The sequence below is a fragment of the Ziziphus jujuba genome, chromosome 11 (genome assembly GCF_031755915.1).
Source record: "Ziziphus jujuba cultivar Dongzao chromosome 11, ASM3175591v1".
Lineage (NCBI taxonomy): Eukaryota > Viridiplantae > Streptophyta > Magnoliopsida > Rosales > Rhamnaceae > Ziziphus > Ziziphus jujuba.
This window is the reverse complement of record NC_083389.1, coordinates 24,735,361-24,761,461: the sequence shown is the minus strand read 5'-3', so window position 1 is coordinate 24,761,461 and position 26,101 is coordinate 24,735,361. Positions and strand designations below refer to the sequence as shown.

The 26,101-nt window shown below is 33.0% G+C and overlaps 2 protein-coding genes, 1 long non-coding RNA gene and 1 other non-coding gene across 5 annotated transcripts; 1 reads left to right on the top strand and 3 right to left on the bottom strand.

The window, feature by feature from the left end:
• Positions 1-2,286: 2,286 nt before the first annotated feature.
• Positions 2,287-2,931, bottom strand: LOC132800037 (uncharacterized). The gene is made up of 2 exons (XM_060812936.1): positions 2,712-2,931; positions 2,287-2,663 (listed from the first exon to the last, which is right to left on the bottom strand). Exons 1-2 carry the CDS (start codon positions 2,929-2,931, stop codon positions 2,287-2,289), a joined length of 597 nt encoding a protein of 198 aa, XP_060668919.1.
• Positions 2,932-10,217: 7,286 nt separating this feature from the next.
• LOC107434021 (uncharacterized) lies at positions 10,218-13,149 on the top strand. Of its 2 annotated transcripts, XR_003053451.3 has the most exons (6): positions 10,218-10,537; positions 11,230-11,290; positions 11,465-11,517; positions 11,744-11,893; positions 11,976-12,072; positions 12,627-13,149. It is a non-coding gene; the product is annotated as an uncharacterized LOC107434021 (long non-coding RNA). The 2 variants fall into 2 exon arrangements; XR_009634907.1 differs by having other exon boundaries at positions 11,976-13,149.
• A 616-nt stretch (positions 13,150-13,765) lies between these two features.
• LOC107434018 (protein ALUMINUM SENSITIVE 3) lies at positions 13,766-15,236 on the bottom strand. The gene is made up of 3 exons (XM_016045427.4): positions 14,726-15,236; positions 14,387-14,632; positions 13,766-14,290 (listed from the first exon to the last, which is right to left on the bottom strand). Exons 1-3 carry the CDS (start codon positions 15,062-15,064, stop codon positions 13,976-13,978), a joined length of 900 nt encoding a protein of 299 aa, XP_015900913.3. The 5' UTR covers positions 15,065-15,236; the 3' UTR covers positions 13,766-13,975.
• A 10,190-nt stretch (positions 15,237-25,426) lies between these two features.
• LOC125423134 (small nucleolar RNA R71) lies at positions 25,427-25,533 on the bottom strand. The gene has a single exon (XR_007241796.2). It is a non-coding gene; the product is annotated as a small nucleolar RNA R71 (small nucleolar RNA).
• Positions 25,534-26,101: the final 568 nt, after the last annotated feature.

Below are 26,101 nucleotides of genomic sequence, written 5' to 3'. Positions count from 1 at the left end.
TCCTCTTCAATCTTGGATAAGTGAAAATTCATATCTATGGGTATTCTGGCTATACCAGTATCATCATTACTAAACTTAGCCAGTATTTTATCCACATAATATGTTTGACTAAGAATGATTGCATTCGAAGTCTTAGTGATTTTCATTGTTAAAATCACATTAGTAAGCCCCATATCTTTCATGGAGTATGTCATCTACATATAAACAAAGAATGATGTATTCATTATCTGTATCTTTTACATGAACACATTTGTTACACTCATTTATTTTAAATCCATCATTTAGCATGGCACTATCAACTTTTTTATGCCATAGCTTTGGAGCTTGTTTTAGTATATACAAAGACTTCACCAATCTATAGATTTTTTTTTTCTTCTCCTAAGGCAGAAAAATCTTTAGGTTGCTCCATATAGATCTCCATCAAGCAAGGTTGTTTCAACATCCATTTGATGTACTTCAAGATTCCACAATGCAGCGATCGCCAGTACCATCTTTATGGAATTTATTTTGTTCATCGAAGAATATGTATCAAAATAATCAAGGTATTCTTGTTGCTTGTATCCGTTAATTACAAGCTTTGCTTTGTAATTATCTATTGTTCCATCTGCTTTCACTATTCTTTTAAAAATCCACTTGTAAACCAGCTGTTTACAACCATGAAGAAGATCTACTAACTTCCTAGTATGACTTTATGAGATGGAATCAATCTCACTTTTTATGGCTTCTTTCCATTAATTCCCTTTAGGAGAATTTATAGTTTTTTGGAAGCTTTGAGGTTCACTTTCTAGCATGTAAGTAAAAAAATCTAAACCGAAGGATTTTTCAGTTCTTACTCTCTTGCTTTGTTTCAGATCAACCTCAGTCTCAACTTAAATTTCCGATTCTTGATCCTTATCATGATTATCTTCACTGATAGCATCATATGTTTATTTAGATGAACTCGGTCTTCTTCAACCTTAAACGGAAAAATGTGCTTGAAAAATTAAGCATTTCTCGATTATATTATCGTGTTCTTTTGTATATCAAGAATTTCATACCTATATACAAGAAACCGATATGTACTACTATTTTATACATATCTTATGAAGATACAATCAACTACCTTTGGAACTATTTTGGCTAGACACCACCACACTCGTAAGTATTGATAAAAAGTTTGTCTTCCCTTCCAATTTTTATGGGGCATCTTAACCTGATCCTTTCGAGTGCCTTATTTAAAATGTAATTTACCAACAAAATAGCTTCCCCACACAAGTTCTTAGGTAATCCAAAACTTATCAGCATTGCATTCATCATTTCTTTCAATGTACGATTTTTCCATTCAGCCACACCATTCCACTGTGGTGGATATGGTGGAGCAACTTTATGTCTAACACCATGTTGAGCACACTACTCACTAAATGGTGTTACATACTCGCCACCACGATCACTTTTTATTACTTTAATCTTTTTATTGAGTTGATTCTCAACTTCAGTTTTATAGAAAATAAACTTTTCTATTGCCGCATACTCTTAAGCAAGTATACATAACAGTATTTCGTGTTATCATCGACAAATATGATACCTCTTGTTGGTGTGAATTTCAACTCACATATATCACTATGGATTATATCCAAAGGTTTGGTATTCCTTTTAACAATTTGATATGATAATCTCGTTGTTTTTGCCTCTACACAAGTTTCACACTTATGTTTGAAATCAATTTCAAATGTGGAAATATGGTTTAAGTTAATTAACCTCCACAAAGAATTATAATTAACATGACCTAATCTACCATGCCACAAATTGGAAGACTCAAGTAAGTAACTAGAAGAAGTACTAGCTTTATTAATATCTTTTGGCTTTACAGTCATTAGATTCAACTTAGATAAACCATACACTACATAGCCCTTTTCCCACAAACATACCATACTTGGACAAAATAACCTTGTTTGAATACATTATAAAGCGAAAACTATGTTTGCTTAGTAGCGATCCATATACCAGATTCTTAAGAATGTTCGGAACACACAACACATTATTCAGAATCAGATCCTTTTCAGAGATCATTTTCAGAACTACTTTACCCTCCCTTTAGATTTCTAGCGTGGCAAAATTGCCCATGAACAACTTCTCCCCATTTTTATTTGGTTTGAAGGAAGTGAACAAGTTCTTGTCTGAACATACGTGGCGGGTTGCACCAGTATCAATCCACCACTTTCTAGGATTTGATACCACCAATTTCATTTCAAAGACAACGGTACTAAGGTCAATATCGTTAACCTATTAAATGATTTGTTCCATCATCTATGCCTCTTTGTTCTTCTTCCTTTCCGGCAACTTGCATTTTGCCACTCTATGACCCATCTTGTCACAGTTACAACATTTACCTTGAAACTTGGCTTTCTTGGAGATCCCTCCTTTAGGCTCCAACCTGGAATCTTTTCCAATTTTCTTCTTATTCTTGGAGCTTTGATCATGCTCCACAATATTGGCCTTCATCTTAACCCTCAAAGACCTTTTATCAAATCTCCTATTATCATGTTCAAAACGAAGCTTGCCAACAAGGGCCTCCATATCCATTTTCTTTCTCTTGTATTTTATATAATTCTTAAAGTCTTTCCAACTAGGAGGTAGCTTCTCAATCATAATAGCTACTTGAAAGGCTTCATTAATTACCATCCCTTCAGTAAGAAGTTTTGGAATAAGCACTTACAACTGATGTATTTGACATATTAATGGCTTGAAATCCACCATCACGTAGTCCAAGAATGGGCCTACATCGAACTTTCTGGAACCCACATTCTTAGTTTTGTATTTGCGGTCCAAAGTTTTCCACAGCCCCTTTGCTGTCTTCGTGCCACAGTTGACTCCATACAAATCATCATATAGGCCATTTAAGACATAATTCTGACATAAATAATCGAACTGCTTCCACACATCCATTGCCATGGGTGTCTCTTTATAACTCTCTTCATTACTTGGTGGTGCGTCCTTAGTCAAGAAACGCGCAAGATTCAGTGTCATCAGGTGGAACAACATCTTCTATTGCCACCTCTTAAAATGTGCTCCTTTGAACTTCTTTGATCTCTCTGTATGATTTACAGGAGGAGGCATTTGAATCACAAGAGTCTGAGTGAGCACAGTCACATTATCTTCACTTGCTATTTTTGTAAAATACAAGTAACTATTCCATCCAACTAAAGAATAAATAGAACTCCATAAACACTGAAAAAGTACTTATTAGGAAACTGTCCTGAATATTATTCTCCCTGTTTAAAATTTAAAAACATAAAAAAAGGCCTATACCCTTCAAGAGTGAAACTAAAAAACATTCATTATTATTTAGTTACGAGAAAACTAAGAATAATCATTCATCTAGGAACACCTAATGGAACGAATTAAGATCTTTGCAAGTGATATATATATAAATGGGTTTCCTCAAAGAAGAGTAGAATTAATGATAGAATAAAAAGGAAGCTGAAAATAAGAGTAGATCTGATAAGAGATATACAACAGGAAAATGGTAGTCTAGAATTATAGTACCAAAAAAAAAGAGGACAAAATAAAAAAGTAAAGAGAAAGAAAGACATACAGGGGCATGGAACAATAGTAGACGGCGTGAGGTCCAAAGGTGAGAATAGCACAATTGAAGCAAGACACCATGATTTGAGGGTAACCAATTTAGAGCATTAAAATTGTTGGTGTATTGAAGCATTTTGGATAAGATGGGCTTCCATAAGTAAGATGATGAGAATCCGCTCGAACCCACACAATCGGCAACCCGCTGGGGTGTTGATCCATTACGGATGAAGATGAAGACCAGGTTAATCATTAGGGCTCAAGCTAAGAGATTTAAGAACAATCTGGATACATTTATTTATGGAGTTATCAATTCTCAAAAGCACTTATTCATACCCAAAGATACAAAGCCTGTTTTAAGCACCCAAGTGGTGGAAGCCGTTACGAATCCGGAAAGCTGTTTTAGTACAAATTTGGACTCCGGGAAGCAAGAAATGTTTCCAACGCTTCATGGATTCAGTAAATATTATTAAGAGTTCATGGAATCAAGCCAAGGTAGAATCAAAATCAACCACAATGGGCGTTTGCACATAGAGGGAATAGTTGGCTGATTTTGCTGTATTTGCCGCTGGCTTTACTATATTTTGTTAATTCGGCATTTTCTCTTTGTTCCAATCACGGGCAATGTATGAGAATCATAAATAAACCTATTTGTCATCCTACATGGCATATGGAAGCTAATTTGGGGCCTTTACAACCTGAAAATTGGTCAAAGTTTGTTTAGTAGTTAAACTAGTCAACTAGTTTCCTAATTTGAGTTTGACTTTTTGTTTTAGGAAATTAGTCTTTTATTTGGTTTTTATTTATTTATTTGCTGGAAAAATCAACTTAGAAAATTTATTATTTTATTATTTCCATTGTAAATTAATTAATTCCGAATTCAAAATAAAGGAATTAATTAATCCAAATTAGTTTAGGAAATTAGGTGAATTTCGACCAACCCATTGTTTCCTTATCTCATGGCCGATTTTACCTAGCTAAATTAGGGTTTATTGCTTTGTGATTTTAGCCTATTTAAGGACTTATTTTTCAATGAGAACACACCTTTAATATTATTCAGAAAATTAATTGTGAGATAGAATTCTTTTATTTCTCTTTGAACACCTAAAACACCACTAGAGAGTGAGTGTTTTAGTTTTAACTTATCAATAGGGCTTCCATAACCTATTGTGGCGTCTTCATTATACCAAGGTTTCTAATTATAGGTTGGTTAGGGATTAAGATTTTTCCATAAGAACTTGAACTTAATTGAGATCCAAGCTAATATAATACGGGTTTAAGCGCGAGTCGACCTAGGTTCGTATCATTTGGAATTAGAGCTAAGATTTTGTTCAGGATTGATATATCCTATTTGTTTTATTTATTTTTGTGTTGTTTTATAATTTTGACATTAGGTTAAGGTTGCGTCCATCTCACACACGTTCTGCATTTAAAATATATATATATATATATATATATATTTTTCCTAGTTAAATTAGGTTCCTTGTTTTACCGTAATTTTGCTTCCTAGTTTGTTGGTTGCTATTCATCATTGTTCTTGTTAATTTGGTTTATTGTTGATTTTTCTTTGCTATTTTAATCTTAATTAGTTGCATTCATATGTTCCCAAAAAAAAAAAAAAAGAGAGTTTTGAAAGGATATTACATAAAAGCTAAAAATTATGCAATTTGTTAATATTGTAGTGTGGTCTTGGGTTTTGGTGGAATTTTGGTGTTGGAATTGCAATTTTATTCTGAGTTAAAAAAAAAAAAAAAAAGAAGGAGAGGAAAAGTGAATAAAAAAAATTGTAGAAGTTTGGTCTTTGTTAAATTTGGAGTTCAAATTTGTTTACTGGAAATTTGTTGGAGCTTATGAGTTGTTGCTTATTTATTCAATATTTGGAGTTACTGGAAATTCAATCTTGCTACTGGATATTTGAATTTTGCGTGCTAAAACTATTTGGATTAAAGTAGTTAAAGGATTTGATATAAAAAACTTGAATTACAAAGAACAACAACCAGTAACTAGTCTATATTTTTTTTCAATTTTATTCTTGTTCGTGTTTGAATTTCTTTCTCTATATTTTATCCTTGAATTATTGGTTCATTCATATTCTGGACAGCTTTTATTTTATTCCAAAAATTTGCTTGTTGATTTACGTTATTTTAACTTAGACAAGTTGAGAATAGGTATTTTCATTCTGATCGATATTTGTTTGTTTTAGTTGCTGTTTTGTTGATAAGTTTAATTAAAACAAACTCATGATCTAGTTGCTATTTTGTGTGTGTTTTAATTAGTACTTTAATATAATTCTTTGAGTGGAAAAAGAAAAGAGCGTGTGAGCTTAAAAGATGGTAAAAGCTGAAACTAGTGTGCAAACACTAGTGTCGAGACTTTATTTGAGTGAAATATGTGAGGGAGTGAATTTGGTGATGATTTATTTTATTTTTACAATATATTTACTAACATGGCAGATTCAAAGATGAGAAGAGGAGTAAGAGATATCTCATTGAGAATTAATGAAGAGGAATCCGTAGGATTCAAGGGTGATTCTCGAGCTACGAGGAGTGGAGATGAGCATACGGACATGATGGTGGTCTTGGAGCAATTACAGCGGATGAATACTCATTTTGACCATTAGATCAAATGATGGATAGGTAAGAGACTTCACAAGGTGGGCCGAATTTGAGGCAAGAATTTTTTGGTGGCCAAGGTCGAGGTCGAGGAGGTCATGGATGCCATAGGGGGGATTTTGAAGGAGGTAACTATGGAGATAATTTAGAAGAGGATTTTGAAGACATCTATGCTCTCCAAGGAAGGCAAAACCATGGGAGACCAGCAAGGGAAGAGGATAATGATCTTGGAAATATTAAGGTCAACATACCAGCTTTCATGGAAAAAAATGATCCGGAAGGTTACCTAGAGTGGGGGGAGTGAATAGAGATAATATTCGATTGTCATAACTATTCGGAGGCTAAGAAATTGGTGGCTATGGAATTTGATCATTATGCACTCCAATGGTTGACAAATGAGCAAAGTACCCAAATAAGAGTAGGTGATGAATTGATTACTACTTGGCGACAAATGAAAGGAGCCACGACGATTTGTACCGACTCATTACCATAGCCTACATCAAAGGTTACAATCTTTATCTCAAGGAAATAGGACTGTGGAAGATTATTACAAGGATATGGAGATGCTCATGATGAGATTGAGCATGAATGAAGATAGAGAAGCAACCATGGCACGGTTTCTAAGTGGGTTGATTCGAGAGATAGCCAATCAATTGGAATTACAACAATATGTGGAATTGGAAAAGATGTTGCATGTGGCTATCAAACTTGAGAATCAACTCAAGAGGAGGGGCACAAGTACATGGCTTGGAGGAATATAAAATAGTGGGAGATCAAATCCAAGTGCTTGGAGAAGCAATCCCACGTGTGACAACAAGCAAAAATTGAAACTAGGTGATGAAAGCACCAATCGGCCAAAAAGGGAGGCTAAAGCTGAATCTATCCAAGCACTAAGGAATGAAGGTAAATCAAATCCTAAACTTTCTAGAACTCATGATATTGTGTGTTTTAAATGCCACGGAAAAAGATACATCACTAGTCAATGTCTGAATAGGAGAATCATGGTGTTGAAAGGTAATGGTGAGTTAGAATCCAAAATTGAAGAAAGTGGGGTGAAACCGAGCAAGAAGAGGAAGAAATTGAAGATGAAGCCGAGACCCTAAATGCTTCAATTGCCGAATTAAGCTTGGTGACTAGGAAAGTCTTGACCATGTACAAAGATGAAGATCAATTACAAAGAGAGAACATATTCCACACTCAAGTCTTGACCATGTATAAAGATGAGGACCAATTACAAAGAGAGAACATCTTCCACACTCATTGTGAAATCCAAAGTAAGATTTGTAACATCGTAATTGATAGTGGAAGTTGTGCAAGTGTAATTAGCAATGTTGTGGTGGAAAAATTAGGCTTACCAACCATTAAACATCCCGAACCATATAGATTATAATGTCTTAATGATAGTGGAGAAATGAAAGTAAACAAACAAGTCAAAGTAAAATTTAGCATAGATAAATATGTGGATGTTGTTTTGTGTGATGTTGTGCCTATGCATGTCGAACGTATTTTATTAGGTACACCATGACAATTTGATAAAGATACTATACATTATGGTTGAGAGAATGCTATTGTTTTTAGATTTAAAGATAAAAAGGTCAAGCTGGAACCATTGACTTTTAAGGAGGTATTTAGAGACCAACTTCAAATACAACAAAGGAGGGAGGTCGAAAAGCTCAAAGAAAGAACTAGTGTGGCACCCACGGCTTCAACACCTATCCAAGGGGGCAAAGCTGAACATGACCAACCAGGTAAGTGTCCTAAACTCAAAATTGAGGGAAAAAAAAGAAGAGAGAAAGCCGTGAGTGGAAAAGAGAGAGCAAAACCCGAGAGTGTGAAGAAAACTAAAAAAGCAAAAAGTGAGAGTGGGAAAGTGGACTCCGTGAATGGGAAAGAAAAAGAAAGAAAAGAAAAGGAAAATAAAAATTTCTATCTTAGTTTTGGAGATGTAAATAAAGCGATTATGAAAGAACCATTTTCTGCTCATGATTTATAAAGATGCTCATTTAAAGATGTTTTTGTTATATAGAACTTTATCTGCATTGTTGAGAGCTTTACTTAGTGAAAATTTGAAAATTTGAGAAAGAAAATTTTCAAATTTGAGAGAAGTTATTTGCTAACTTTAAAAAATGTGATTTCTATAAAGATAAATTGGTATTTCTAGGATTTGTTGTGATAGTGTTTGACCCAAGAGATTTGGTTTGGTTGCACTTAAGAAATAAAAGGTTCCCAGAACAACAAAATTCAAAGCTTATGCCACGAGAGAATGGATCTTTTCAAGTCTTAGAATGGATCAATGACAATACTTACAAACTTGACTTGTTAGGTGAGTATAATGTTAGTGCTACATTTAATGTTGCTGATTTATCTCCTTTTGTTGTAGGTAAAGATTTTGATTTGAGGATAAATCATTTTCAAGAGGAGGAGAATGATGAGAATCCGCTCGAACTCGAACAACCGACAACCCGCTTGGGTGCTGATCCATTATGGATGAAGACCGGATCAATCACTAGGGCTCAAGCTAGGAGATTTAAGGAAAACCTAGCTGTCTTTATTCAAGGAGTTATCAATTCTCAAAAGGGTTTGTCCATACCCAAAGATACAAAGTATGTTTTAAGCAACCAAGTGGTGTAAGCCGTTACGGACCCGGAAAGCTGTTTTAGTACAAATTTGGACTCCGGACAGCAAGAAATGGTTCCAACACTTCATGGATTCAGTGAATATTATTAAAAGGTCATGAAATCAAACCAAGGCAGAATTAAAAGCAATCATAATGGGCATTTGCACATAGAGGGAATAGTTGGCCGGTTTTGCTGTATTTGCCGCTGGCTTTACTGTATTTAGTTGATTTGGCATTTTCTCTTTGTTCCAATCAAAGGCAACATATGGGAAATGTAAATAACCTATTGTAGCGTCTTTATTATACCAAGATTTCTAATCATAGGTTGGTTAGGGGTTAAGGTTTTCATATAAAAACTTGAACTTAATTGAGATCCAGACTAATATAATACGAGTTTAAGTATGAGTCGATGTAGGTTTGTACGGTGTTTGAATTATTATTTTGCGGAAACATCTTTCACATGTTTGCAAGGAGAGATAAAGAATGTTTTTTCATGGAGGAAAATAAAGGAGAGGACCAAAGGTGGAGCATGAGGTTTTGTTTTTAACGAGATTATGAGTTTTGTTAGGGAAAAAAGAACAAAGGAATGCTGGGAAGGTTTTTTCCCATTGGGATTGTGGAGTGTCTCGGAAGAAGAGGAAAAGAAAACAAAGTAACTTTTTATTTTTATTGGGAATAAAATTGAAATTAAATGGGTAAATTAAAAAAAAAAAAACACTGAAAAGGAAAAGGTAAATATCATTATCCATTTCTTTTTGTGGGTATTGGATCAAATTTTCAAAAGAAAAAAAAAAAAAAAGTTTTCAAATGCCACAGGAACTCATATTAAATTTCTAGGGCCCCTAGACTATACTACAACCAGATTATGTGGAGATCAAAATTTGGGAACATTTTCATGAAAAATAACAAAGAAGGCATAATTGGCAATGCTACGATTGAATACTTAACTAGAGAAGTCATAATATACAAGGATTTTATTTAGAGGAAATCGAAGGAAATATATGTGAAAGATATTCCTGGCATGAGCATTACTCCTCCTTTCTTAAATTAAAAGATTAATTGCATTTTTTAACTAATGATTTATTCCAAACATATTTTGTAGGATTTTGTAGGACGTACGATTTACTCTTTCCTTCCAAACATTTTTTTGACTGATGATTTAATACATACATTTTTGTTACCTAAAAAAAAAAAAAAAAAAAAAAAAAAAGAAAGAAAAGTGTAGATAACCAAAAATTAACAGATTTCAGTTGTGACATTTTTTACTCTGCAACAGTGTTAGACAGCAATGAATAACTAAAAATCCAAATAAAACGTCTACGTTGACAAAATATATATGTATATATTTAAAGTTTGCATATTTAGCAAAACAAAATAAAAAATAACAATAATAATAATAAAGGCCTGCATATAAACGGAAAAATAAAATAAAATAAATAAACAGAATATAATTCTGGACAATCCCTGTCTCTCTCTCATTTTTCTCCTACCCTAACCAAAATTTCTTAACTCCTATCATTCACTTCTCTACCCCAAGCGTCAGTCTCCGGCGATTATTTCCGGTGACTCCCTCGGTTCCGGAGACCCCGACAACTCCGGCGATTCCTCATAAATTTGATTCATCAGAAATGCTACAATTTGCCGTTCCTCCTCGGAAGTTCCTTATCGGAAATATATCCATTCAAAGGAAATTATCATCGTCAATTGGATTTCATGGAAATGTATTTCCATGCTACCTCAACTATCGGTAAAACCTCTATTTGCTTCTGGAATTTTTTCAAATTTCTTGAGAGAAATGCTTTGTTCAAATTGACTTCGAAATCAGCTGGTATTAAAAATCTTTCTCTGTGCTTTGTTCAAATTGGCTTCTAAATATACTGGTATTATAAATCTGCTTTTTTTTTTTTTTTTTCTTTTTTATTCCGATGAAAACGAACAGCTTGTTTTCTCATCACATGTTTCTTATATTACATTTCAATTGTCATGCTCTTTGAAACTTGGTTCCTAGTTCTGTTTCTTTGAGCAATGTTTTGATCTGTTTCCCTTAAAATCGGGTATGGATATTGTAGGAAGCGGCTAATTGGCATAGCATGGAGACTTTATGAACATTTTGTTTTCTTCTGTGTACTATTCTTTATTTATGGTTGCAACTATGCTTTTCATATGGTCTTGCAAGACACGGGATCAAATAAATTCTTTGAACCTTCCAAACAATCGATCCTGTGTTGAATGGCTTTTTAAATAGGTTTTATGTTCTTTAATATGGACAGTATGGTGGTAGTTTGTTCTCTTATTTATTTCACTTGTTTGACACCTTTCAAATGTTATATTTATTTCGACTTTGTTCTGCACACAGACACATATATCCATAAAAAGTGTTTGTTCATAGTTTTTATTTATCCCCATTGAATATCTATTGCATTTTTATCTTGTTCGTAGATAAACAGATACAGAGAATTGCATTTCCACCTTGAGAAAGTAATGAAGAATGCATGGACAGGTATTTGTTCCTCAATCTGAAATGCCTGAAGCAGAAGGCTTGTTTTCTTGGTTATATGGTGAAATAGCTTTTTATTTTCCTTGTTTAATATGATTCTATTCACATTATATTTTTTGCTGCTTCACTTGTGTGGTTATGTTCACCATTTGACCCAAAAAGTTATTGGATTCTTAGGGTCAGGTTCCCTGCCAAACTGGGGACTCAAGGGCATGCCCATGATACCCAAGGTACTGTTTCTTTTCCCATTAGACTTCCGTGTGCATCCTGGAAATTTGGCTTTTTCTTATAAATGTAGTTTGATACTGAGAGAGGGTGCACTTAGTTAATGTCACTGCCATAGAGCTTTCATTGTCTTCTTGACTCACTTCATACCTTATATTTCTCTTTTGAGTTTTGACTGGTTTGGTTTCAAATTTGGAAAAAGCCATGATTGTCTTTCTTTTGACCATGCAGAGCTACTTATGATTATGAAAAGAAATTATACAATGATCACCTTGAGTCATTTCAGCTGATGGAGAAGAACTATATGACCATGCATGACATGAGAAGTGGAGAAACTCCAGGCAGAGTTACTGAGTACTTCTAATGTTGGTAGAAGAACTGGTATATTTATGTTTACATTTCTTCGTCTCCCTTGATTGTCTTTGACATCATAGGAGGCTCATTGGTTGTTATATTAATGCAGGCAGGCCCTATGGTAGCACCCCTGGAAACGTGAGGATGGCACTTTTTGGCATCCTGTAGGACAAAATGCTTATAAAGATGGCTATGGTGGTCCCCAGGTTCGTCATCTTCCATCTTTTTGGTTGCAATATTGCTGTGAAGGATATAGAAGGATATGCAAATAGAACATGATAAAGTTATTTATTTAAATCGTGCTGCTTTTTGACTTTTTATATCCTGTTTAATCCTCTACTTAATGTCCTTTGAATTGGTTGCCCTCAAAATATATTGTATTTAATTGATATGTGAATAACTGAACTTAATTGTAAGAATTCCATCCTGAAATGAAACTGAGATGTCTTAACACTGTGAGACTGAAATTTAAAGATAGAGAAATGTCTATTAGCTTTTACTTTTGCATGCTTGATTTTGGTTCCCATGTATGTAAGAATGTTGGACTAGCTTTCATGGATAATTTATAAATGTTGAAATTTCATATTGTGAGACTATACCTTTACATGCCTATGTTCTTTACAATTGTTCAATGTCCTCCACTTGGATTGGTAGGAGTTGCACAAGCATTGTATGTTTTAAAATGAAAGACAGAGCACTTTTAGCTGTGTTTCATGGAGAAAGTAAGAGTAGCTGTTACTTTCTGCATTTTGTAATATAGGGATACGGTCCTCTCCCAACTGTTAGTGCTGGTGCAGATGTTAGTGCTGGTGCAGCTGGTGGCACTCCTTCTGTTGGAGCTCAATCCTGGCCAGCTCCTCCATGGACTGGCTATGAAGCAATAATGGTTCCTGGTTATGATGCATCTGTGGGCCCTATATATGATTCGCAAAGGGGATACAGTATGATGTACAGAGGGACCTGGGTATGATGTACAAAGAGGACCGAACTATGATGCACAGAGAGAAGTATGCATGATGCACAGAGGCCTGGATATGATCTACAGAGAGGACCAGGTTATGACATGCAAAGAGGACGAGGTTATGACTAATCTAGAGGATGATTAATGAAGCATTTGGAGTTCACAAATTGAAAATATGAAAAATGTGAAACGCTATAGTGGTGCATTTAAGACATTTCTGTAAATAGTTTCTTCAATGTAGGATGTTTTGACCTATTATGGTTTGTAATTTGACTATTAAGATTAATCAATTGATTTTTATATATATTGCGCTTTGAAATTATTTATTTATGTCTTTGTTGTGGATAATAAGAATACAAATGAAAAAATACATATATTTCGAGAATTTCTAATTGTTGATATGAGCAAAATTGTGGCTTCGAAAGTGTCATAAATAATGTGGAATTTGTAAATGTCATAAAAGAGTTGTAAAAATGTCATAAAAGTAGTTACGTGATTAATAAAGCTGCTGTAAAAAAATATTTTATGGCATTTATTAAAGTGACATTTCTTTTGTGGCCCAAAAGCTTAATGGCATTGGTAAAAATGCTGTAAATTCTTTTGCGGCATTTTAAAAAAAGGACTTAAAAAAATATAAATGCCATAAAAAAAAAAAAAAAAAAACCGACATAATTCTGTGTTTTATGGCATTTTTTTCCAATGACAATAACCCTTTAAGATTATTTTGTTATAGTGCCATAGTTATAACTCGGTATATGTGGCGTCTTTAGGTCCCAATCTATCATGTTTTTCGGGGCTGTTTGCAAAGTTATATATACATTTTATAAGATTAAAATCCGAGAGACTATATTCAATTGTTTTTTGATTTTTATATTTACTTACCTTGACTACCGATTTGATCGTTATGCGCAAATGTTTTACGTGTACAACCTTAAATATATTCTCCACTTTAATTTCCTTATGGACCAATCATCTTATATATCTTTTGGTAATATTGCTAACCCTTTACATCATATCTTTAGAACTAGAACATCCAGAAGGAAATTTCAATGATCACTCTTACAATCAAGAATGTTCCACATACAAAATCATGTAAGATCAATACTTTATATAGATCCAATGCTCTGAATCACATGGTCCCTAAAGCTTCATTCTGAAGAGAAGACTTTACTTTCCAACTGGAAAGCATTGGTGAAGAAGGCAGGCCAGCAAAGATACGTTGATAAGATGCTACTTACCGTTGATGCACCGATAAGAAAGTTCATCACCACGATCTGCAATTGAATGGCCTCCAATGGTGAAGCTCCTCCCATTATCATTCCTGTCATGGCGCCGGGAAGTGATATCAGGCCAACAGTTTTCGCATTATCTAGTACTGGAGAAAGAGCAAGCACCAACGCCCTTTTCACCTGCTGAGCCGTTGCTTGTCTGGGAGTTGCTCCTAAAGCCAGTGCTGTCTCCACCTGAAAAAACCACACCAAGATGGATCAATCGCGCCTTTAATAGACAAACAAAATGAAAGTGTTCAAATGCTTAATTAGTTTAGGAAAAAACTTTACCAGATTCGTTTGGGCTCTGATATCATCCCGGAGTCTTTTCATGGTCACCCCTGTTACGGTCATCGCATTCCCGACCATCATGCCGGCAACGGGAATGATATAGCGTGGAGTGAAAGGGAACACTTTAAGCAAAACTAGAAAAACCATGGTCAACGCTGTTCCGGCAAGGATTGAAACTCCGGCAATATATTTTCCTCGTGGAACATGTTTAGCTCTTTTTCCGGCTGTATAACCGGCAACAGAGACCTGCGGATCGATTCAAAGTTGATTATTTTACATTTTTCTATATAGAAAAAATATATGAAAACTGGAGGAGAAAAAAGTATCTAAATGACAAACCATGAAAAGGTAAGCCAGAATAATCCATCCGCCATTATTCTGATTGAAGATGAACTCCAGGACAAACCCAATAACAGAGAGCTGAAGAAAAGCTCTAACAATGGAGTAAACCATCTCACCCTCCAAACCCAACTTTTGCAGGAAAGACAAAGCCACGGCCAAGAGCACCACCGACGTAGCGGCCACCGGTTTCACCATGCCCTTGAGGAAGTCCACCAACCAGGACAAATCCATGCTGGTGGTGATGGTGGTGGAAGCGTCCCTAAAAGCGAGAAGAAGCTGGTAAAGGTCATAGGAGCTTCGCAGGGACGATACTGTGTCGTTTTGCAGTGTCATCATGGACGGCTTTGATTTGTTGTTTTCTTTTCTTGGCCTCCAAAGTGATGATGAAGTTTATAGAGATTAGATTTTGCTGGGAAAAATGAATATGTGGAGGAATTAGAAAATGCCTCCCCCTGAAGCCCGAACCATCTCGTGGAGTTGATTACCATGTGCAAATCAAATCTGGAAAACATTTTTATTCTGGTTTTTTAAATAAATCATTAACCAACTGTGATTCGTATTAAGGAAAAACGCGACGTGTCGTACGTACAACCTATATGAATGGTAGTACGACCTATACGAATGGTAGTTGTGTAAAGAATTTTAGCTTTGTCCCCACGTGTGCTCGGGTTTTGCGGGTCAGCTGGCGATTCCTTATCTTATTGACAGTGGGTCCCACAATGGGCAGTAAATATAAAGATTTTTTTTAAAATTATAAATTATTTCAAATTCCATTTTCAAATTCATATTTTGATAACATAAATAAAGGTAAAAGTGCTCGATCAGTCGTAAATATACCGATTTGTTGAGTACTAACTAAAATATTTTCTTTTATCTCAACTTTTTTTTGTAATATTTATTTATTTCAACTTATCATAAAATATATAACTATATATATATATCTATATATATTTACATAGTTATTTTTTGAAATATCATCCATTTTAAACTTGTTCTAAGAATAGACAAATCAATTAAACATATTCAATTGCTGCAATTATAAAATTTAGGATAATATTATCATCGTGTAAAAGCTTTGTTATATATAAAACGTAAGGAACTATTTACAAAGTCATATAGTTTGTTTTTTATTTTTTGATTGTTAGAACATGGAAGGGAAATTTTTATTCAGATTATATTATTGACTATGGTATTAAAAAAATTAATTTGATTAACAAATTGGTTGTCCTACCGTCCAATAAGCTAGCTCAATATAATTATGTAATGAATGTTTTTCATATAAATAGCACCTCCCAATTCCCACTGATTGATCTAGTGAAGGTGAAAAGCTGCTGAGCTTCCCATTGATAATTTGGGAGTTGGGATCGTTATCATGAGAGACAGTGATTGGTTAAAAAAATAAAATAAAATTTAAATTTAAATTATTTAAAAAAAAAAAAAGAAGAAGAGAAGAAGAAGAAGAAGAAAAAAGAGAGAGAGATACTTATAAGCAGGCCCACTTCTTTGTATTATTGCGTTATTTTCAACCTTGGATACGTACAGACCAAGGAACTCAAGAAGGTGCAATGGCCAACCAAAGAGAAGATGATTTGCCCATATGCGAGTATGCCACTCACAAGAAAGTTGGTGATTTGTCTTGCATAAGGAGACCACCCATTGAAGCAAACAATTTTAAAATTGAAGCATGATGTGTAAAATCAACTCGCAAGTGCACGAATCGTTTTCAAGTAATAAAGTGGAAAAATAGGGTTGTCGTACCCAAGGGATTAAGTATTAAGTACCAAAGATAATTAGGTTTTGATAATATTTGAACGAAAATTTAAAATGGTAATTGAAAACTAAATAAACTAAATTAAACAAAAGCAATCAATTAAAATTAGATCAATTTCAAGTAAGAGAGAGAATTGAATAATTATGAATACTAGGACATTTGATTTCACCACTACGTATTCCAATTTAATTACTTAAATATGTGAATTTAATTAACTAGTAATTTTGTTAACCACACTTAATCACAAAATTAATCAAAAGTAGTTTCCACTCACAATTGATAATATTCACATAACCTAATTTATTCATTCCGGCCTATAAATTAAATCATGCAAATTCATCAAGCATAGATTAAGCAAATAATATGGCATGAGACATAACTATTTTCCAATCAATTATGCATTCATGTAAATCATTGGAGATCCATAATATTATCCTTTTCCAAGCTCAAATATTATTAAAATCATTCATTCCTTCCGGCCTATAAAAGCATTAAGTATACCAATGATTTATTAACAAAACATATTACTAATTAAATAAAACTCAACATATATTAAAATAATTAAACCTTCATAGTTAGGGCTACATCATAGCCCTAGCTATGAAAATTAGTTCATGGTAAAAATAATTTCAACATCCATAATTATTAAAAATAATAAGATTCACAATTAAAGAGAAAGGAAAAGAGAATAAAAACTATTGAAGAAATTCTCCTCCAAGAGCTCTCAAAGTCGTAGCCTTCTTCTCCAAGCAAGCCCACGTCTCTCTGCCTCCTCCAAGCTCTCCAATTGATCTTCTAAACTCTAAAACTTTGCCTCCTCCAAGCTCTCCAATTGATCTTCTAAACTCTAAAACTTTAAAATCCTAGAACCCTTAAGAGAATCTTAGAAACTCCCAAAATTTGGTTTGTTTCTATTTAAGCCTCCTAAAAGCTCTTAAATAACTCTCTAAACTTGTATATCTTCCTTCAATGTGGTGGGGGCTATATATATAGGACCTTGGAAATCTTTTTCTCTCTTTATTTTCAATGTGGGAGTCTTGGAAAATACCTTTTTTAGGCCATGAAAAGGGTTGGACGAATTTCATGTGTAAAAATGAAACTGTATATTACTTGCTCTCTACTACTTTCCTTTTATCTAATTCCTCCTAAAAAAAATAGTTAATTAGTCTAATTTACCCTTAATGAAGTATGTGACATGACATGTGCCTCATTAATGATAAATTAACCAATTATTGCCACTTGTTTTTATCTTGGTCCGCAAATTGCCTTGATTCCTTCTTTTGATCAATGGTGGAGATTTATCTAGAATATTATTTTTTATAAATTGTAAACTTTAAATGATGATAACTCTTTACTCGCACCTCGAAATCCAAAAATAACGAGACATTTGAAATCCTCAGATCGTGATGATTCATATGACATCCACTTCTACCATGAAATTCTCGATAGAATCTTTATGGAATCTTCAAGGTATCCTTTTGGAATCTTTTTAATGCTTAGTCTGTTCGAGCTCAAATCTTGCTTCCCACCATAATTCGACCCAAGGAATCCATCTTTATGGTTGTTTTCTTAAAATTCTTCCTCTTTTACCTAGATTAAGAAAAATACATAATTAAGTATCTTTCCATAACAAATTAACACAAACTAACAAATATTAAGCTATAAATATGGTATTAAATCATCAATATTTTAGACCTAACAAATACCCCCAAACTTAAGATTTGCTAGTCCCTAGCAATGAAGAAGAATAAGAAAAATCAATCTTTTAAAGAACATAAGATACTTTAATGAGTTGCCTCAAAGATTGTATAACATATGACTTTTCAAATGGTTTCAAAGTAATTATGTAACTCAATACCTTATATTCTATCCAACATATATGATACTTCCAATGTGTGTGTGTGGAAATCAATTTATACACTTAATTATCATATGCTTGAATAAATTTACAAGAATTAGAGATTGATAATAACGTATGAACTACCATATGCTTGACTTAATTATCACTCTCCACTAATGTAGGATAATGCACCACCTTAAATCATTAGGACTTCATGGTTTCTATTGTTAAGGCTAATGGATAAGGCTAAAGAAAGAAAAGGATAGGATATAATAAATCAAAGAAAGAAAGCTAAAATTAAATATCAATGAATAAATTACTTTTAAAATTTGTTTCTTTATTAGAACTTCTTTTCTTATTTTAACTTCAATTTCAATATCCTTTTTCTCCTTTTTATTGTGCATACATTCTTCAAATCACACATATTCTTTCTTTATTTCTTTTTCTTTCTTTTCCACTAAACCCCCAAACTTATTTTTCTTCTTATTGCACATTCAAACCTCCAATTTACACAAAAATGCATACTAGAGCCAAATTCACCAAATACTTAACCTCCAAACTTTATTTATTTATTTTTCTTTTTTTTCATTTTTTTCTTTTTCAACACTCAAAGAAACTCACAAGCATATATTCATATCAATTCAATTAAAGCTCTCTTTGTAGTATGTTCAAGGTAGGAAAAAGAAATTTAAGGCTCAAAAAGGATAAGTAAATGTGCTTTAATGAAGAAAAGGCTTTAATATATCTTTATGCATCCTAAAGGCTCAAATAAGGTACTAGTGGAAGATAATGTATTAGGTTGGCTTGAAAGGCTCAAACTTAAACAAAGATGGCCTAAATCATGTTCTTAGTAATGCATTCACCTAGTATTTCGCTTCAAGCAATAATCAAGCAAGTTCTAGAGTTCAATTAATAATAAAGTACTCTAATTCATGCAAACCTTCTTCAAAACACAATCTTAATTATGCATTATTGATTATGTGCTCAAAATTTATTGAAAGTAATAACATGTGAATATAATTTCAAGTATTTAAGCATGCAGAAAAGCAAATCCACAATCTAAAAACCAATTTATTTTCAATCATAGTCTTATCATTGACTCATTAAAGTACTTAAGAAAACACCACAAATTTTTTTTTATTTTAATAATAATGAAGGAAAATAAAAACTAAAACTAACATTTTTGAGAACTTATAAAAACACTTAAATGGACAAGATTTAAAAGATGCAAAGCATGCTTTTCACCCCCAAACTTAAAATGAACAATGTCCTCATTGTGAAAAACATAAAATAAAGAAAAAGTAAATAAAAGGTAAAGAATACTCCCCTTTGAAGACATGGAACGTTCCTCGTAATGTGAAAACTTGAGAAAAACCTACATGTTGCATTTTCCCTACACACCATGTGGCCAAAAAGAAGGGCATGTATCCATACAATTTGATGTACTCCAATGCATATTCAAGGTGGTTATACTCCAAAAACCTACCTTTAGATTTGAAATTGTCAACATTCGTCTTTTGCTCTTTTACACCTAAACATCTTAAAAACCTTGCAAAAACTCAGACAAAACACATCAAAACAACCTAAAAACAAGAAAACAACTAGAAACAACTAAAATAAATAGACAAATATAAGATAAAGAAAGAAACTTGGGTTGCCTCCCAAGAGCGCTTGTTTAAAGTCATTAGCTTGACTTCATCCTTTTGATGTTCAACCTGGATTAAATATATAAATGATGTCATCCTCATAATATTGTCCAAGCTTATGATATGGAAATTGTGCACGATGATAATCTTGTGGCCTTAGCAAACTTTTAACTCCTTTTCCTATATAAGTCTCAAATTGAACTTTCTTTTCGGTAGATTGGATTCTTTTAGGTCCAAAAATGCTTTGTTTGTCTCCTTTTGGGATGCATTCAACCTCAATTGCATTTTTGGAGCATGGATATACATCTTGGGCTCTTGAAAATTCAATATTTGGCTTGAAAATTTGAGATTTAGTCTCTGTTGGTAAGCAATCTTCTTGAAATGCGGCCATAGCTTTATACTCATCGGATTTGGCCAACTTTTGGCTTGATTGATTCCTTGACTTATCCTCTTCATGATCCTTAAGCCCTTTTTGCAATGAATTTGAAGGAAATTAGAAAATTCCCATGAACTAGTGATAGTGCGTTGGGAAACTTCTTCTGGTGGGCAATCTTGGTCACGTGTGCGTACCTCATTAAAATTATCCAAAATTGAAGATTCTTGTTGCATTTCACTCCTTATAGACACCTCTTCATGTTCCTCAAATCCTTTGTCATCATTATATGGCTCTTGAACGAATTCAAATTCATCAACTTGCTTATTACACATAATCTCTATGTTAGTTTCCAAGTCTTCTTGGGATCCTTGTGAAAAAGTTGTCATTGATTGCTCCAATTGAACTTGAAAGTTTGTACTTGGAGAATATTGATTTTGCAACTTTCCAATCGCTTCATAACATTTAGAAAATGTTTCCCTATGCCTTTCCATACACTCGATCAAAGATGTGCTCACTCGATAACTTGAAAGATCTGAATTGTCATACCTTGAATAACTTTGCGGAGCAAAAGGATTTCCCCTTGACAATGTTCACTTAAATGATTGCCTCCACACCATTGACATGTTATAGCTTGAACCCCAAAATTTGCAACTTGATTATATTGTCTTGATAAGTCTTCTATTGAGTCTTCTAGAGCAAAAGGATTCCCCACTTGACAATTTTCACTTAAGTGATTTACTCCACACCATTCACAAGATACAGATTGAACTCTAAAATTTGCAACGAGTTTAGACATGATTGCAAGATTCTTTTGTAACTTGATGTTAGGCCTAAAATATTGATGATTTTATGCCATATTTATAGCTTGATATTTGTTAGTTTATGTTACTTTGTTATGGAAAGATACTTAATTATGTATTTTTCTTAATCTAGGTGAAAGAGGAAGAATTTTAAGAAAACAACCATAAAAATGGATTCCTTGGGTCGAATTATGGTGGGAAGCAAGATTTGAGCTCGAACGGACTAAGCATTAAAAAGATTCCAAAAAGATACCTTAAAGATTCCATAAAGATTCTATCGGGAATTTCGTGATGGAAGTGGATGTCATATGAATCATCAAGATCTGAGGATTTCAAATGTCTCGTTATTTTTGGATTTCGAGGTACGAGCAAAGAGTTATCATCATTTAAAGTTTACAATTTATAAAAAATAATATTCTAGTTAAATCTCCACCATTGATCAAAAGAGGGAATCAAGGCAATTTGAGGGCCAAGATAAAAACGAGTGGCAATAATTGGTTAATTTATCATTAATGAGGCACATGTCATGTCACATGCTTCATTAAGGATAAATTAGACTAATTAACTATTTTTTTAGAAGGAATTAGATAAAAGGAAAGTAGTAGAGAGCAAGTAATATACAGTTTCCTTTTTACACATGAAATTCGTCCAACCCTTTTCATGGCCTAAAAAATGTATCTTCCAAGACTCCCACATTGAAAATAAAGAGAGAAAAAGATTCCCAAGGTCCTATATATATATAGCCCCCACCACATTGAAGGAAGATATACAAGTTTAGAGAGTTATTTAAGAGCTTTTAGGAGGCTTAAATAGAAACAAACCAAATTTTGGGAGTTTCTAAGATTCTCTTAAGGGTTCTAGGGTTTTAAAGTTTTAGAGTTTTAGAAAATCAATTGGAGAGCTTGGAGGAGGCAGAGAGACGTGGGCTTGCTTGGAGAAGAAGGCTACGACTTTGAGAGCTCTTGGAGGAGAATTTCTTCAATAGTTTTTATTCTCTTTTCCTTTCTCTTTAATTGTGAATCTTATTATTTTTAATAATTATGGATGTTGAAATTATTTTTACCATGAACTAATTTTCATAGCTAGGGCTATGATGTAGCCCTAACTATGAAGGTTTAATTATTTTAATATATGTTGAGTTTTATTTAATTAGTAATATGTTTTGTTAATAAATCATTGGTATACTTAATGCTTTCATAGGCCGGAAGGAATGAATGATTTTAATAATATTTGAGCTTGGAAAAGGATAATATTATGGATCTCCAATGATTTACATGAATGCATAATTGATTGGAAAATAGTTATGTCTCATGCCATATTATTTGCTTAATCTATGCTTGATGAATTTGCATGATTTAATTTATAGGCCGGAATGAATAAATTAGGTTATGTGAATATTATCAATTGTGAGTGGAAACTACTTTTGATTAATTTTGTGATTAAGTGTGGTTAACAAAATTACTAGTTAATTAAATTCACATATTTAAGTAATTAAATTGGAATACGTAGTGGTGAAATCAAATGTCCTAGTATTCATAATTATTCAATTCTCTCTCTTACTTGAAATTGATCTAATTTTAATTGATTGCTTTTGTTTAATTTAGTTTATTTAGTTTTCAATTACCATTTTAAATTTTCGTTCAAATATTATCAAAACCTAATTATCTTTGGTACTTAATACTTAATCTCTTGAGTATGACAACCCTATTTTTCCACTTTATTACTTGAAAACGATTCGTGCACTTGCGAGTTGATTTTACACATCACTTGACAAAATTATCACTTGGAGAACTAGTTGGCTCCCCATAATCCCAATAAGGTTGATGACCATAAGCTTGATATTCCATGATTTTCCTAAAAAGAAAACACTAACAAAACAAAGGTTCAAATTAATTGCAAGTTTTATAAGCAAACAATTAAAATTAAACCCTAATATACAAACTAAAATTGAAAATAACAAAGATTAACAAAAGTTGAAAATAAGAAAAACCCCCAAGTATGCATAACTTTTAACCTAGACACCAATAAATTAAAAATACAATTTTGGCTTCAAGTACCACAAAATAAGTATTAAAAACTCAAAGCAAGTTGGCCAAACAAGCAAAAAATTAAAACCCTAGCATGCAACACTAAAACCAAAATTAAGAAACAAATATAAAAATTTAAAATAAGAAAACAATGTTCAAAATACTACTAAACCCAATCCGAATTAATATTAATGCCTTAATCCCCGGCAACGGCACCAAAAACTTGATGTGTAAAATCAACTCGCAAGTGCACGAATCGTTTTCAAGTAATAAAGTGGAAAAATAGGGTTGTCGTACCCAAGGGATTAAGTATTAAGTACCAAAGATAATTAGGTTTTGATAATATTTGAACTAAAATTTAAGATTCCAATTGAAAACTAAATAAACTAAATTAAACAAAAGCAATCAATTAAAATTAGATCAATTTCAAGTAAGAGAGAGAATAATTATGAATACTAGGGCATTTGATTTCACCACTAGCTATTCCAATTTAATTAATTAAATATGTGAATTTAATTAACTAGTAATTTTGTTAACCACACTTAATCACAAAATTAATCAAAAGTAGTTTCCACTCACAATTGATAATATTCACATAACCTAATTTATTCCTTCCGGCCTATAAATTAAATCATGCAAATTCATCAAGCATAGATTAAGCAAATAATATGGCATGAGACATAACTATTTTCCAATCAATTATGCATTCATGTAAATCATTGGAGATCCATAATATTATCCTTTTCCAAGCTCAAATATTATTAAAATCATTCATTCCTTCCGACCTATGAAAGCATTAAGTATACCAATGATTTATTAACAAAACATATTACTAATTAAATAAAACTCAACATATATTAAAATAATTAAACCTTCATAGTTAGGGCTACATCATAGCCCTAGCTATGAAAATTAGTTCATGGTAAAAATAATTTCAACATCCATAATTATTAAAAATAATAAGATTCACAATTAAAGAGAAAGGAAAGGAAAAGGGAATAAAAACTATTGAAGAAATTCTCCTCCAAGAGCTCTCAAAGTCGTAGCCTTCTTCTCCAAGCAAGCCCACATCTCTCTGCCTCCTCCAAGCTCTCCAATTGATCTTCTAAACTCTAAAACTTTAAAACCCTAGAACCCTTAAGAAAATCTTAGAAACTCTCAAAATTTGGTTTGTTTATATTTAAGCCTCCTAAAAGCTCTTAAATAACTCTCTAAACTTGTATATCTTCCTTCAATGTGGTGGGGGCTATATATATAGGACCTTGGGAATCTTTTTCTCTCTTTATTTTCAATGTGGGAGTCTTGGAAGATACCTTTTTTAGGCCATGAAAAGGGTTGGACGAATTTCATGTGTAAAAAGGAAACTGTATATTACTTGCTCTCTACTACTTTCCTTTTATCTAATTCCTCCTAAAAAAAATAGTTAATTAGTCTAATTTACCCTTAATGAAGTATGTGACATGACATGTGCCTCATTAATGATAAATTAACCAATTATTGCCACTTGTTTTTATCTTGGTCCTCAAATTGCCTTGATTCCTTCTTTTAACCAATGGTGGAGATTTGTCTAGAATATTATTTTTTATAAATTCTAAACTTTAAATGATGATAACTCTTTGCTCGCACCTCGAAATCCAAAAATAACGAGACATTTGAAATCGTTAGATCGAGAGGATTCATATGACATCCACTTCTACCATGAAATTCTCGATAGAATCTTTATGGAATCTTCAAGGTATCTTTTTGAAATCTTTTTAATGCTTAGTCTGTTCGAGCTCAAATCTTGCTTCCCACCATAATTCGACCCAAGGAATCCATCTTTATGGTTGTTTTCTTAAAATTCTTCCTCTTTTACCTAGTTTAAGAAAAATACATAATTAAGTATCTTTCCATAACAAATTAACACAAACTAACAAATATTAAGCTATAAATATGGCATTAAATCATCAATATTTTAGACCTAACAAAGCATCTACTACTTCTTTGCTTAATAATGTTCAATTTTGTGGTTTGCCTCATGAAGATCCTAACATGCATATTTCTAGTTTTCTTCAATTGTGTGATATGTCTAAACAAAATGGTGTTTCTGATGATGCTTTTCGATTAAGACTTTTTCCTTGGTCTCTTAGAGACAAGGCAAAAGTGTGGTTAAATTCTTTACCTGTAGGTACTATCACTACATGGGATGCTATGGAGGCAAAATTCCTAGACAAATTTTTTCCTCCATCAAAGACCGCAAAATTGAAAAGTGATATAAATAATTTTTGTCAATGGGACCAAGAGACTTTGTATGATGCATGGGAGCACTTCAAGGAACTATTAAGAAGATGCCCACACCATGGATTTCCAACATAGATACAGGTACAGATTTTCTATAATGGTCTAGATTATGGTAACAAACAATTGGTAGATGCAGCTGTAGGAGGTTCTTTAATGAAGAAGAGGCAATCAAAAGCATTTGAATTAATTGAAGAAATGGCCCATAATAACTACCAATATCCAAGTGAGAGGAGACTAAATGGAAGAAGTCCAGTAAAGGCCGTGGAAGACGTTGATATTAACAACTTAGGGGCTCAACTTGCAAACCAATTCATGAAGACCTTGAACACTCAATTTGGTCAAATAGGGGTGAATTCTATCAAATCTACTAATAATTTTTTATTTTGTGATTTATGTGGTGCTCATGATCATAATAGTGTGGATTGTCAAGTTGGAAATCCCTTTGCTTCTGATGATGTTAATTTTGTAGGGAACTTTCAAAAGCAACAAAATAATCCATATTCTAACACATATAATCAGGATGGAGAAACCACCCAAATTTTTCATGGTCTAACAACAATAGTAAGGATCTAATCAAGGACAAAGCGGAGGGTTTCAAAGACAACAATTCCAATCTCCATTCTACCAAAAGCC

Excerpts from the sequence above, each read along its gene's own strand:
- LOC132800037 (XM_060812936.1), bottom strand. The coding sequence starts at position 2,931 with ATGGCAATGGATGTGTGGAAGCAGTTCGATTATTTATGTCAGAATTAT. Across the intron at positions 2,664-2,711 it reads GGATTTCAAGCCATTAATAT|GGATGGTAATTAATGAAGCC; the intron begins GTCAAATACATC and ends TTCTTACTGAAG.
- LOC107434018 (XM_016045427.4), bottom strand. The coding sequence starts at position 15,064 with ATGATGACACTGCAAAACGACACAGTATCGTCCCTGCGAAGCTCCTAT. Across the intron at positions 14,633-14,725 it reads TTCTGGCTTACCTTTTCATG|GTCTCTGTTGCCGGTTATAC; the intron begins GTTTGTCATTTA and ends ATCGATCCGCAG. Across the intron at positions 14,291-14,386 it reads TCAGAGCCCAAACGAATCTG|GTGGAGACAGCACTGGCTTT; the intron begins GTAAAGTTTTTT and ends TGGTTTTTTCAG.